This window comes from Anopheles arabiensis, chromosome 3, assembly GCF_016920715.1.
Source record: "Anopheles arabiensis isolate DONGOLA chromosome 3, AaraD3, whole genome shotgun sequence".
NCBI classification, from domain to species: Eukaryota; Metazoa; Arthropoda; class Insecta; order Diptera; family Culicidae; genus Anopheles; species Anopheles arabiensis.
In genome coordinates this window covers 41,018,392-41,032,820 of record NC_053518.1, presented here as the reverse complement: position 1 = coordinate 41,032,820, position 14,429 = coordinate 41,018,392, and the positions used below count along the sequence as shown (strand labels likewise).

Here is a 14,429-nt window from a genome sequence, read left to right as displayed (position 1 = left end):
CTGATTATTTTATAACTTGCTACAAACGCAAGACGGTTTAGCTTTTAATTGCTTCAACATGATTCGCACACTTTCAATGAACAGTTTATTTAATTTTTTCTTTGTTTATGTTTTTGCTTTTTTTCAGGCGGGCTGTGATACAGGACGCATCATTTACGTGTCCGACTCGGTGACACCGGTGCTGAACTACTCCCAGAACGAATGGTACAGCGGGAGCCTTTTCGATCACATCCACCCGGACGACATCGAGAAGGTGCGGGAGCAGCTATCGACGCAGGAACCGGTCAACAGCGGACGGATACTGGACCTCAAGACCGGCACAGTCAAAAAGGAGGGCCATCAGTGTATGTATCAAACCAGATCAGCTGTAGTATAGAGTGTTGTGCAGATGTAAACAGGATTAGGACTTAGTTCAAGTTAGAACTTAATACATATCGAAACATCTTAATGTCCTTAGAATTCTGAATATTAAATGGGACATCAAATGGAGCTCTGGCCATATTTTGTTCATCATACCTCAAAAATCATGAAACTTCAAAAGAGACTCAATAAATCGTTTGACGTCAATAATAGCCTTTAGCTCCAATACTCCATTCCTCAGTAAGCCCTCTATTCTCAGTTAGGTCTTATCTTTTTGTGAGTTCTGATAATTAAGTATTTCGGAAGAGAGTATTGATGGGCAATTCAGATTCTTAATATGTACGAATTTTAAAAGTGATTTGAATAATCTAAATCTCAATTTTTGAGATTCATGAATCATCAAAATGAGAATCTAATTATGAGATTCTGGAAGCATAATGAATCTTCAAAGTGAATCTGAATCTGTAATTTTAATCAAATATCTATTCTTCCAATACAGCAAATGTTGACGCTTTAGAGAGTCATGAATATCTAGAGATTCATTTTGTTCTAGAGATCTATAAATCTTGCATGTTCTTTTAAGATTCATGTGATCCTTCAAATATTTATGATTTTTTCATATATTTAAGTGATTTATATGAATCTTCAGCGAATTCATGTTAGCGATTAGAGATTCGATTAGAGATTCGTATCACTCATCACTGAAGATTCATATGAACACAACACTCAACACTAAAGATTCATCAATCACAACACTGCTAGACAGCCTACATTTTCATAATGATCGTGATTTTCTCAACTGTTCTCGCCCGCTGCACAACACTGTATCTGTATTATAACCTAAAACAAACAATAAATATATTAATTTTTGCCACCCTTTTCCCTCTTCCTGCCACCCAAAACAGCATCGATGAGATTATGCATGGGCTCGCGGCGGGGGTTTATCTGCCGGATGCGAATCGGACCACTGACACCGGAATCGATGGCACTGGGCCATCTCAACCGGCTGCGAAGGAAAAACTCGCTCGGACCGTCGACCGACGGTCACAGCTACGCGGTAATGCACTGCACCGGGTACATTAAAAACTGGCCACCGACTGGTAAGTATTGTTTGTGTTGCGCGGTACGCTTTCTGTGTACTGCCAGGGGAGAGCCAACTTTCAAAAGTTCGAAAACATTCCTTTGCTTTGAGTGGGTGAGAGAGAGAGGAGGAACACTTTTGCACTTTGCACTTTGGAACGCTCCCGGTGACGCGTTAATTATGATCCGCCGCAAATTCAGATATGTTTCCAGGGGTGACGATCGACCGGGGGCAGGACGACGAGCTGCACAACACGCACTGCTGTCTGGTGGCGATCGCGCGGCTCCAGATCACCTCCTCCACCACGGCGAACGATCTGAGCGCGAACAATCCGAACGAGTTCATCTCGCGCCACGCCATGTGCGGCAAGTTTACGTTCGTCGACCAGCGGGTAATCGGTGTGCTCGGGTATCAGCCGGTCGATCTGCTCAACAAAAGCTGCTACGATTTCTTCCACCCGGACGACATTGCTCATATGAAGGAAAACTTTGACCAAGGTAGGTGTGCTGAAGGTGGAGCCTGTTTGCGGCCCTTCTCTTAACTAGAGCCATTCTTCTTCACTCTCTCTCTCTCTCCCGCAGTGCTGAAGCAAAAGGGCCAAATGTTCTCGGTCATGTACCGGTTCCGGGCGAAGAACAAGGAGTGGGTTTGGATGAGAACGCAGGCGTACGCCTTCCTCAACCCGTACACGGACGACATCGAGTACGTGGTGTGTACGAACAGTTCGGCAAAGTAAGTTCGCAGCTACGCAGGAAAAGCTAGAACCTCATTGTACAACGTCTTTGCTGTTTGTTCTTCCCACCAACAGGGCACTGCATTCATCGCACGACACGGTAACGGCACCGGAGCAAACGGACACACCGGTCGCGTCGTATCCGGCGCCCGGGCTGGACTACACACTGCCCGGCCGAAGGGACACGACACCGTCGAGCAATATCTACAATCCTCACAATCTGATTTCACACTTGCCATCGCAGCCGCAGACAGCAGCGCAGGCGGCCGCCGCTAGCAGTATTCAACGGCCGGAAAGTGCACACAACCCGGTGCAGTACAGCTACAATCCGACCCCATCGCCAATACAGTGAGTGAAGAGCGGAGTGATGTGTAACGAGTTTAGCTTTACTTACTTGCCGTTTTCCTTTTCGTCCCTCCCTTTTGCCCCAGATACGGTTCACCGGGAACGCCTAGCGGTGGTGCGGCGGGTTCGTTGGGGCATCTGCCCAAAACTAACAATACCTCGCCAACGCCGGCAGCCACTGCGTGGACCCTGCGACAGGTAAGCAATCTTGCCGGCGTTGTAAATTCCAACTCCTGTGCCGTCGTCTAAATCTCGCGTGTTGTTTCTTTCCCCCTCCGAACACACACAGCCACAACCCGTCACCGAAGGTTACCAGTACAGTGAACTAAGTCCGAACCGGTCACCGACCGGACCAACCTACACCCAGCTTAACGCATCCCGTCAAACGTCCACCTTTACGCCGTCTTCGCAAGCCGGTCCGGGTAAGCATTCACTAAGAAATGCCCGCATTAAGCCCTTCCAACTAACATTTCTTCCAATTCCCTCTCTCTCTCTCTATCTCTCTCTCTCTCTCTCTCTCTCTCTCTCTCTCTCTTTCTCTCTCTCTCTCCCAGGTATCTGGAGCGGTTGGCAGTCACATCATCACGGCACCGGCCCGGAACCGATGCAAACGGGCGGTTCGGGCGGTACAACCAACGGGCCCGGCTCATCACACACCTCCGTGGGGTTGGGGCAAGAGATGGCCACGGATAACGCCCAACAGCAGCAACACATGCAGCAGCAGCAGCAGCAACATCCAGCCCTCCACGGGACCGCTGGCGGTGGCGGTACTGGAACCGGAACTGCCGGCGGCGGTGGTGGTGGCGGAGGCGGTGGTGCACCACATCACGTTCCGCCCCATCCGCAGCATCCACACGCGCACCATCCGGTGCAGCATCCGCACCATCCGCACCATCACCACCATCACCATCCGGGGCAGATCCACCCGGGGCATCATCCGGTCGTCGGGCAGCACCCAGGCCAGGGGCACGAGCTAACCGATATGCTGCAGATGCTCGACCAGAGCGGGACCACCTCGTTCGAGGATCTAAACATACACATGTTTAACACACCGTTCGAATGAAACCTGCTCTACTACGGTGGCTACAATGGGTACGAGTCGGCGGCCAGTGTTGTCGGGCAGGGAAGCTGCTACGGGATCGGCACGAATGGTCCGGTCGCTGCCTCCTACCCGACCTCGTCCGGCTCCGGTAGCAGCAATAGCAATCATCACCACCACCACCACCACCAACACAACAGCACCTCCGCTGCGTCCGTTATGGCGGTAGCTGCAGCAGCCGCCGCAGCCGCCGCAGCCATATCATCTTCAACCACCACTGCACCACCGTTACGGCCCGAACCGATGGCCACTGATGCTGGCGGCATTGGTGGCGGCTTCAATGCGCTCCACGGGTACGGAGGCATGATGGTGCATGAACATATGTAAATATAAGCAGCGAAGAGGAGAACGGTTTCCTCCCTCCAACCGACCCCGTTTTGATATGGTTCTTTATTCCAAATAACCAACCACCACCCCACAAGTCCAAGATTTAGAAGAAAATCGCCCTATACACACACACAAAATGCGAAAATTCGTTTCATGCATTTTGTGTTGTAAAGCTTTCCCCGTTTTCCACCTCCCTCTTGTGTAGAATTATGAGGCCAATTTAAGTAAGGACGCTAGCTTACTACTCGTAGGTGCTAATGGCAAGTGCTAGTTTTGATTTACTTGTGGCAAAGCAGGTTATTCCCTCCCCTAGATGCTTGTTAGGTTTTAAATATTATTACTTTTGTTTTGCTTTTGAGAGCGAATTTAGCAAAATCCGTCGCGTTTTTCGCGATCCGATTTTAATGCAAAACCAACCCCCCCTGGAAACAGCTATTTTCGCAGCAGCAGCTACTCCTAAGCTATGCGAACTGGTGGTGTACTACCTAGCTGTACTTAGCTCGGTTCCAGGCAAATCTTAACTTATTTATCCAGCGAATGCGGTGGTACGGTTAATAAACGCCGACCACCGGCATTGGATCGTACGCTACCAGCGTCTCTCCGTAGTTAGTTACTTCAGTTGATAAGTATAGGACAGTTTTCATTTTTTTAAAAAGCAAACAACACTCGCTGAAAGCAATTTATCTTTGAAAACATTGGACCGTGTTTTCCCCCCATTTGTTTTACTGCAACACACAAAAGTATGCCGCGAAAAGCTTCTTGTCCGAAGAGTCGTGTTTTGAGTTTGGGGTTTCCTTTTCGCAAAAAATCATCATTCACTTGTATAAAGGAGGAATTTATCATGAAACAGGATAATGGAAAGTGTGCGTGCAAAGCGTTGTAGTAGCAGGTAGTAGTGCAGTAGAAAAAAAAGAGTCAGAAGTGATTGGAGGAATGGAAAGGAATACTCGGACACAGCGACACGACGAACAAGCAGAAAACCATATTGTAAAGTTACTCGATACTCACGCGCGGATGAGACAGATAGACACACCAGAGATGATGGGCAAAGAGGTTCGGTGGGTGTGCAGATAGCGAAAAAGCGAAAACACAGCTCTAAACGTAATTTAAATAATCTTTTGAACACTAATTTAAAGTAGATAAGTAAGTAAAAATGTAGACACGTGCGTGCAGCAAGGGAGAAGGGTAAACGCAGACCCTTCCCCCTTTCTCGCGTTTATGGTGGGATAAGGATAAGAAAATGCGGGGAAAGTAACGAATGAAAAGAGGAGGCATCACATCAGGAGGCCAAACAGAAGTATTTTAGTTTCATTTTCCACTGCACAACACAACCATCAACCAAACGAATCAATGAATCAGTTGGCAACAGTTCATCGAATGGGGAGGTACATCACGTCTCTTTCTTCCGCTACACTTACTTGCTTCCGTTTGTTTAACTAAATAATCGAAAAAGTGCTCTACCGTGTGGAGAACAAACGCATGTAAACGCACATATTAAGTTCTATCACACGAAAGCTGAGTCATCATGTCGGACATAGTTCGAACAACAAGCGCGGGTATAGTCTTCGTTTTTCCCCCCATTTATGACGACTCTACTTTTTAGTCGATTGTTTTCCACAATACCGATGATATACAACCAACTTCCAAAGTCGCTTGGATTCCAATTTTGTGTAAGCTTAGGAAAACCACTTTCCCGTAGTTTTTTTCTGTTCATTTCCATCCATCTGTAACTCATTGTAAAGAGGAAAAGTAAGGAAAGAGAATAGTATTAAACGAAACGAAACGTAAAATCGGGACTGCACTATGGGAATAATATTTCTTTCTTCGGCAGCCCTAAAATATCAGTTACGATAGAGAAACAGAAAGAGCGGCAACAAACAAACAAAAAAATGAAAGTAAAAAATCTGGTAAAATGAAACGCGTGTTGTTAAACTATCATGAACAGTTATAAAGCTTGTTTGGTTTATGTAAAAAAAAATGAAGCAAAAACTACAAAATTGTTTAGCCGATAGGTTTAGTAAAGAAATGTCGTAACAAGAGAAAGAACGAAAGCATAAAACAACACAGTAAAAAAAACATCCATGCACGAATGAAAACGAAAACAAAAAAGAATTACAAAATCAACAAAACTGTTGTGTGGTTTCTAAAAAGCAAAAAACAACTAAATTAAACAAAGGAGAAAAATGCACGCTGCTAATACTATTCACAACAACTTCCCTCCCAGCCCACAGAGTCAGTAAAGGAGTGGTAGAAAGTGAAAGAAAGAAAGCGAACAGAGAATTAGATTAAATTACAGAAGCAAAACGCGACTAGGAGCTAGGAGTAGAAGTGTACTGGGGCATGGTGTAGCGAACGAAAGAATGAATGGAACGAATTATGCACATAATACGGCAGATGCTAATGCGTGGAAATATAAATATATATATACAAACAAAAAAAACTGCATATAAATATAGATATAAATACAAGAGCGAATGTGTAACTCCTTTTTTTAAGTAAACTAATGTGAGTGTGTATGAACCAGGGGCGGGTAAAACGTAAAGAGCAATTTGCAAGCAGAGAGAGAGAGAGAGTATCAAATCACACAGATCGAGGAATGTGTAGTAGTAGAAGAAAAGCTACATAAAAAAACGAAAGGAACATACAATTAAGAGAAATCATTTGGGGAAATGAAAAAAAACATAAAAGAGGGCAAGATATGATGAAGGCGCAAAGAAGAAAGCAGAAACAGTACAGAAAGGACGAGCTAGACGATATAAATTACTAATTCAAGGAAGAAAATCAAGTTTAATATAATAAAAGAAAAATTAAAAATTAAAAATTAGTGTTGTTCAGTGTTTTCTTATTTCAGCTAAAGAACAAGAAGAGGGTAAGTATTGTGGCAACCAAAATAAACAATAAGTTATTGTAATAATTTGTCTATATAAAAAACTTATAAAACAACACCACTAAAACAAAGAAAACGTTTATACAAAACAGCAATTAATGGCAATTGTTTGCATCAAAAATAAACGAAACAAATCCTCGCCCGACAAAACTCGGCACGCACTGTGCCCACGCGTCCCACCACAACAACAAACCAAACCGAGTTGCATACAAAGTTTCGTTTTCGGCCACCAGGAAAGCAGCCCGCACAGAAGGTAGCGGCCCCCGAGCGGCACAAGGAAGAATCACTGTCCCACTCTAACCCACCGTTTGGCGAACTCTACCTGCGCTGCCTCCGTCGATTCCTTCGCGCCCGGTGTTCGTGTGCTGCCGAACGTGTGCAACCGAGTTCGACGCCGGCCTAACCGAGAAGCTTCTTCTCTGACCACCGGCACCAAGAGCGCAGCAATTGGAGCAGGCTGCTTGCACAACGGACGCATTCGCAGACACGCGCTAGTTACATTTCAAACGTGAAATGTTTCACACTATGGTCGAAATGGTTTCTCTTTTTCACCGGGTCACTGGAATCTTTCAATGCGGGTGACATTTGCGACCGAAAAAAAAGCCGAAGTGAGATGGCATTTTTCCCACCACCCCTTCCCACTCGGACGAAGTTTGACAACACACATCGTCTCCTCCATTAGGAAATTTGATAAGATTGGTTTGATAAAAAGAAGCACTCTCAACACGATACGCTCGCTTTGTACAGGTTTGTGCTGGTTTAAACGGTCCATTCCTTCCTTTTGGTGGGAGGTGGCATTTTTTCTGTTTTTGATTTAGTTTACTTCCACAACGAAACAAACACAACCGAAATCCTTTGCGAGTTTCATTTACAAAACAGACAACACAAAAGCGCCCCTTAGTGTGTTGTTTACCATCGGTGGCTCTGATAAAATAGTGAGGCCGTTTTTTTCATAGCTGCTAGTGCATCCCGCCTGTGGTGGTGTGTGACATTCGTCACAGTCAATTTAATCTGAACCAAACATAATCAAAAGTGAACAAAAAAACCCGGAGCGGTTAAAACGGGTTGGATTTTCCCTCTGACTGGCGCCCACCACCGCTTTTTTGTACACATCATCATCAGCAGCGTCAGCAAATCGCCATCGCGTTCCAGGCGACGCCATTAATTTCGATGATAGAGTGATTAGCCGGTTTGCTAGCGAGCGTAGCAGAAAAACCGCGTGTTTGCACCTGTGACGAGCGACAACTCTTCATATCAGCCGGAGCAAGAGCTTGCCCACTAGCCCGCCAGTCATCATGTTCCAGAAGCGGCAGTTGCGCATCATCTACCTGGTGATTTTGATCATCGTACTGGTGCTGGTCTACAAAAGCTTCACCCAGCACGGACCGCCGGCCGCTGCTGAGGGCGATGTGGAGCAAACGTCGGGCGGCAATGAGGCGATGCTCAAACCAAGCGCACCGGTTTTAGTCGTGGTGTACTATGAGACACTCTGTCCGGATTCGAAAAACTTTGTCCTCCACCAGCTGCAGCCGGCGTTCGATAGGGCGCCGGAGCTGATGGATATAGAGTTTGTCCCGTTCGGAAAAGCGTCGGTAAGGGGGAATGGCAGAATTCAGTTCGGAACGTTTATTGATTTTTGTGCAAATTTTTCTCACAATCTCACTCTCTTCCAACAGTGGACGACCAAATCGGACGGATCGCTCGAGTTCGACTGCCAGCACGGGCCGATCGAGTGCGAAGGGAACACGATACACGCCTGCGTCGTGGAAGCCGTCCGGGAGCCGCGCACCCGGCTTGCCATGGTGGCGTGCATGATCCAGAACAACATTATGCCGCGCGACATATTCTATCGCTGTGCCAAGGAGCACGGGGTGGAGATCGAATCGATCAAAAAGTGCTACGACAGCCCGCACGGTGCGGAGCTGCTGAAGGTGCACGGCGAGGCAACGCACGCCCTTCGACCGGCCGTTTCGTTCATACCGACCGTTACGCTCGATGGGGCACAGTACGTCCAGAAGTCGATCCTGAAGGATCTGTTCGGCAACGTGTGCCAGGTGGTGGCGGGTCGTGGCCCGAAGCCGGACGTGTGCAAATGATAGCAGCTAGTGCTGCACTTCCTGGCGCGCTACCTACAGTCGGAGGTGCTGGACGAGGTGCGCCAGCTTCCGGGGCAGTTGCGACGCGGATTGTTTTGGCTGTTGAACTAAGCTGCTGCTGCTGCCAGCAGTGAAATATCCTTAAATCAAGTCCATCCAATCGTTGATAACTTACGGTCAGGTTTTTCCAAGAGTGTCGCCTCAATGTCGCGATGGGATGAAAGTCATCCTTCGTTCCAGTAATCCGTTTTCCTGAACCATCTCTCTTTTGTAATTAATTTTCTCCTTCTGTACTTCCTACTCATACTACATTGGGTCAAAACACAAAGCACATACTACCGCTGGCTGCTGAAATTATAAAGAGGTAATCGAAAACAGAACAAACAAAAAAAACCAAACAGTATCTTGGCCGTACTATGCTGAAGGCCGGATTTAAGTCAAGTAGAACTAGAACAAATATTTTAGTGCAATTTGTAGTGAGGCTTGCGGTGCGGTTTTGGGCCATTGTCCTCTTCTGTAGTCTTTACTCACGCAACCGAAGTAGGGGCCGAGGGTCGCAGTTGCAGTGCAACTGCCATATTCAATAATGCTCTATATTCCGCACTCCACACAGGAACGAAAGCTAGCCACAGATGATAGTGAGAAAATTGGTTCTAGGAGTACACCGCATAGAACAATTAGCAATAGTAGTATACAGAACCGTATGTGTGTGTTTATCGAAAGTAATTCCAGTGTTTTTCAGTGTTAAAACACAGATAGATTAAAAAAGACAGGGTTAAGTTACAGCTACACAGTAAGAGTGCCGAGGGGTTTAGTCGAATTGGCCGACATTTGCTCAAACAGGGCACAAGTAAAGTAAGAAACGTGTTCTTCCGTTCGTTTACTTTTGTGCATCGGATCACTTGTTGGAAAAAGGAAACCCCGTTTTCTACGAGAGACTGAGCAATTAATACAACATAAGCTTACGTTCTCTACGAATTTATGTTCCCGAACCGCGTACTACACGCAAGATAAGGAGAACTTAATTAGGGATTATTATTAAATTCCTTTCCATATGGGTTGTATGTTTCGTTTTGTGTAGTTTTCCTTTTTTGGGTGATATTTTACGCTAGGTTTTGCTGTTCAGATTGTTAATAACGAACGGAGTGTATAGTGGATCAATTAAATTATTAATAAAAAGTAAAACCGTTTACCGCTCTATCCAACCATTCGATTTGTTCGGTGAAAAGTTAGGCCCAACTCTCCTAATAACTGCTTACTTTTGGTTGTTTGTTCATTTGTACGTCTAGAATTTATTCTTCATATGCAGCTCAATCGATCTTTGCTACCTTAAATGACACACCCGATGGAATAAGTAACGATGGAAATGCATCTCCTGCCTACCCTCCCTTTCAATTACTCTCCACCTCCATCGCTTGTGCCTGCTGTCCTTCCGCCTTCGGCAAGCTGTCGTCATAGAACAAATACTCATCCTGATATTCCTTCAAAATCTTGCTCGACCGCTTCTCGTCCAGGAACAGCGAGTACACCTTCCGGATGTCTTCCACCATAATTTCCGCTGCCTTGCGCCGTTTGCTCACCAGACTGGCCGTCGTGATGGATTGAATTGCGTACCGCAGGCTTGTCTCAGTCGCAATGCGCCCAAGCACCATCAGTGCGTCGTTGTTGATCTGGCAGTCTTCCTCCTCGCAGCGAATCTTCAGAATCTCCTTAATCTCCTTCTCCGTGTACGGAACGGTGCGAATAATAATCATACGATCGAGCAAATCGATTGGGATGCCGTGCGGACTGCGGTAGTGTGTGCCGCGGATTTTCGTAATGCCACGATTCGTTGCCATCACCACCACCGGTGCCATATCGCTCTCCAGCGCCCGGTTCAGGAAGGAGAAACACTCAATGTCCAGCATGTGGCACTCGTCGATAAACAGCACGCCTGGGTTAATCTCCGCCTTGCCCTCTTCGCGCCATTCGATCACCTTGCTGTTGATCTGGTCCCGTACCTCCTGCTTGATTTCACCCGTATCGCCCGAAAACAGTGCCAAGAAACCGTGCGTCCGGCTGTTAATGACGTCGATTTCGTGCAACGATACCGTGTGCACCACCTCTTTGCGCTTTTGCAACTCCCCCTCGGGGCACTGCACGAAGCGTGTCTGCGAGCCGGTCGCATCGTAATCACGTGCTCGCGTAAAGCTACGGCCCAACTTCGACACCTTGCCGGACGCTTTGTCGATAGTGATGATATCACCCGCCTGGATCTTCTCCTTGATGAAGCACTCGATGATCTTGTTGCCAAGATCGTAGTTCGTCTCCATGTCCGTCGTTTTCATCGTCACTTTGCCCACCTTCTGGCCCGTGCCCGTTGCTGGCCGATCGATCTGTATCTCGACCACCTCGCCCTCGATGATTTCCGTCTCCTCTTTAATCCTCAGCCCGATGCTTTTACGCAGCGCCTGCGACAGTGCCTCGGTTTTGTTCATCTCGAGCGAATAAATCTCCGATCCGGACATGCTAGTGAACGGTGTCTCGTTGCCCAGTGCCTGCGCCATGCCGACGGCGATGGCCGTCTTGCCCGTACTTGGTTCGCCCGCCAGCAGAATGCACCGACCGGCAATTTTTCCTTCCCGTACCATTTGCACCACAATACCGGCGGCTCGGCGTGCTTCCTTCTGGCCGACCATACCCTGGGATACGGTTCGCGCTTCCAACACATCGTCCAGCCCGAGACCGCGGATGTGCGAGTGGGCCCCGATACGCTCGATACGGGTCACATCCCGGATTTCAATCTTCTCCAGATCCGTCATACTTGGCGAGTGCTTTCGAGTGGAAAACTTCGCAGCAAACAATGCCGAAAGCGAGTGTCTCGTTACCGTAGCAACAAAACAACCGATGAAGGTTCTAGAATGAAAAGAATGAATTATGAAGCCCTTGGTTGAATTTTATTTAATCGATTTGAACTAAGAAATTTAATGGTCAAGATTTTATGCAAAATAAGTTTCTCAATAATATGTTTGTTTTGTTATTGTAAACCGCGTGTTTCAGGACGCACTGAGAAGATGCCGTCCGGCTAACATTTACACCTGTTTTTTACACTTAAAATGCACCTAAAACACTTAAACTATTTCACTTACCACCTAAAAACGCGATATTTGTCAACGTATTGCACGAATATACGCGATTATCGCGAAAAATATTCGTTTTCGGCAGGAAATACGACGCGAGCACAACTTTCGGACGCTCTTCGATTCTTACTTGGACGAGATGTACGGTCCAAACGCGCGTGTTTGGAGGTTGCCGCCAGAGTGACCAGAAATACCGATTTATCTGTATTCCTACCGATTTTTTATATGCCTCCCGACCCAAGTGCCAAAAATCCACTAAACGACCACTAAACGGCTTCTAAATGACTCAAGTTCTCTACCTAAACGGAATATAGAAAGACTTCGTTTAGCAGACGGCAAACGACTCATGCATTCTAAAAATAGCGAAAAAGCTGGTGGCGCTCTCTGTTGGTGGGATACCCCAACCAGTTGAGCTTTATCGCTTGGAGGAGAGCTTGCTCATTTCCTCTGTACTGTTGTATGGTTTCGCATTGAAGTTATGCATCGCTAGAACTAGAACGGCGATATGATTGTTTAAATACTAAACTCCAACCGAAATCACCAGCACTGAAAAGCAAGTGAGATTAGAGTAATGGTCGTTGGTGTTGATACCCACGTATCTGACCACACGAACACGACCATTCATATAGATTTTTGCTCAGAAAGTTAGAAGGCTATATAGGTCATGATAAGATGAAGCTGGTCGAAACACATTGCAAGAAAAGGATAGCAATATAATGATGAGTTTTAATACGCCATCTATTGATCAAACCAATGAAGCTGTGGAGCTTTCATTTTTTTTTCTATGGATATTCAATTTTCCAGTCGTTTAAGCTTAATCTGTGGCGCTTGGGAAGTCCTATACATTTTTCATGTTCGATGTCGTGTTCTATTGCTGCTAGAGCGCCGGGTTACATTATCTGTCAAATTGCATATAAAATTTTATCAGCGCGTTCGAGTTCATGAAGTGCAGACACGGGCCTTAGTTGTCTCTGTTGAAGTTCTGGTTCTTGTTGCTAGTGATTTCCATATAGAGTTTAATACATTAAGTGATTTGGGAAATGGTAATATGACTTTTTGGTCAGTATTACGAACAAATCTGTGATTTTCGGTAGGATAAATGAAAAATCGGTAGTTTTAGGGGGCTCATCTGTGAATCGGTAGGCATATCAAAAATCGGTAGGAATCAAGGATAATGTATTTAGAAGGTTGATTTTTATCGCTTTTGCTGGGCGACATTGTGGGGGACAACTGTCACTCTCTGCATACAAATTTCATTACCCCGCACCAGCCCTCCCCGATATTTATACCGGAGCCCCCGGAAGAGAAATGTCAAGTCGAGAAATGTCATTTTGCTCTGAACAACTTCACCTTGTCATTTATAACACCTTGGTAGGAATACAGATAAATCGGTATTTCTGGTCACTCTGCTTGGAACAGCGTGATTAAAATTCAAATTTAAATGATTTTCTTTGACGAGCAAAACTAGGTAGAGAACTTGAGTCGTTTAGAAGCCGTTTAGTGGTCGTTTAGTGGATTTGTGGCACTTGGGGTCGGCGGTTAAAGCTTACTCGACAGACAAAGAGAATGAAATTTTCAGGCGAGGGGTGGGTAGAAACACATGGTGGGGGTCCGGCTCAAGATCGGATCCGAAGTCCGTTGTTTTGGGCTAAATATTAAAATTGGTGGATGGACCACGCGCTACCACGGAGAGAATGCGCTCTATTGCATGTCTTCAAAATGCAGTGAGCGAAACTCGCAACGATTTGGAGGCGCTGGCGACGTCGGTTTGCAGTACTTGTGACGTCGGTTTTGACGTTTCGCAACGGTTTTGCGACGGTGGCCGCCAAAAAACTCGCCTTGACCTGTGGGCAAAGTGACCAAAAATATCGATGTATATATATCTAGGGTTTGAAGGAAAAAATCTCAATTTTTTTAATCATGGAACTATAAAACTCAGCCAAACTCTCAAATCAATCTAAATAATCCAGCGAAAACGTACAATAAAATCGTATCCGATGGAGCACTGCAGCGGCCCTAAGCGGTCGCGTAGAGCCCCGAGAAAAAGAACTTGCCACCACTGAGAAGAAAATGTGCATCTTAGTCCTTCTTTGGCTTTGAATTCCTAGTACAAAGTTCCTAGTGAAAGGATGCATATTCTCGTGAGATGGAACTTTTATTTTACGCATTGGCACTCCCCCCCCCCCTGAGTTTCGAATTTTAACCTACCGAAAACTACAGATAAAATATTGGTGCTCGTACCGAAATCCGCCAAAATAATCTGGCCACATTGGTTGCCGCAACTGAAAAATACAAGGTTCTACCATTTTGACGGTTGACGTATTAGGCAGTGTTTTGACAGTTATGCGCATATTAGTTTAAACAATTAAATACCGTTATTTA

General features: G+C 46.0%; 3 protein-coding genes across 12 annotated transcripts in view; 2 read left to right on the top strand and 1 right to left on the bottom strand.

Moving 5' to 3' along the window:
- The window catches only part of LOC120899903 (aryl hydrocarbon receptor nuclear translocator homolog), a 196,182-nt gene extending 191,589 nt beyond the window's left edge, over positions 1-4,593 (top strand). For 9 of the 10 annotated variants that reach the window (XM_040306244.1, XM_040306245.1, XM_040306247.1 and 6 more), the window contains 8 exons: positions 128-344; positions 1,266-1,460; positions 1,642-1,938; positions 2,023-2,173; positions 2,250-2,522; positions 2,606-2,717; positions 2,809-2,941; positions 3,074-4,593. In XM_040306244.1, coding sequence (XP_040162178.1) covers positions 128-344; positions 1,266-1,460; positions 1,642-1,938; positions 2,023-2,173; positions 2,250-2,522; positions 2,606-2,717; positions 2,809-2,941; positions 3,074-3,582 — 1,887 coding nt within the window. In that variant the 3' untranslated portion in view covers positions 3,583-4,593. The remainder of the gene's footprint in view (positions 1-127; positions 345-1,265; positions 1,461-1,641; positions 1,939-2,022; positions 2,174-2,249; positions 2,523-2,605; positions 2,718-2,808; positions 2,942-3,073) is intronic. The other variant, XM_040306241.1, reaches the window with a different exon arrangement.
- Positions 4,594-7,463: 2,870 nt separating this feature from the next.
- LOC120899905 (GILT-like protein 1) lies at positions 7,464-10,128 on the top strand. Its single transcript, XM_040306250.1, has 2 exons — positions 7,464-8,424; positions 8,509-10,128. Exons 1-2 carry the CDS (start codon positions 8,128-8,130, stop codon positions 8,926-8,928), a joined length of 717 nt encoding a protein of 238 aa, XP_040162184.1. The 5' UTR covers positions 7,464-8,127; the 3' UTR covers positions 8,929-10,128.
- A 68-nt stretch (positions 10,129-10,196) lies between these two features.
- Positions 10,197-12,214, bottom strand: LOC120899904 (ruvB-like helicase 2). Its single transcript, XM_040306248.1, has 2 exons — positions 12,057-12,214; positions 10,197-11,823 (listed from the first exon to the last, which is right to left on the bottom strand). The coding sequence occupies exon 2, from the start codon at positions 11,727-11,729 to the stop codon at positions 10,320-10,322; it is 1,410 nt and encodes a 469-aa protein (XP_040162182.1). The 5' UTR covers positions 11,730-11,823; positions 12,057-12,214; the 3' UTR covers positions 10,197-10,319.
- Positions 12,215-14,429: the final 2,215 nt, after the last annotated feature.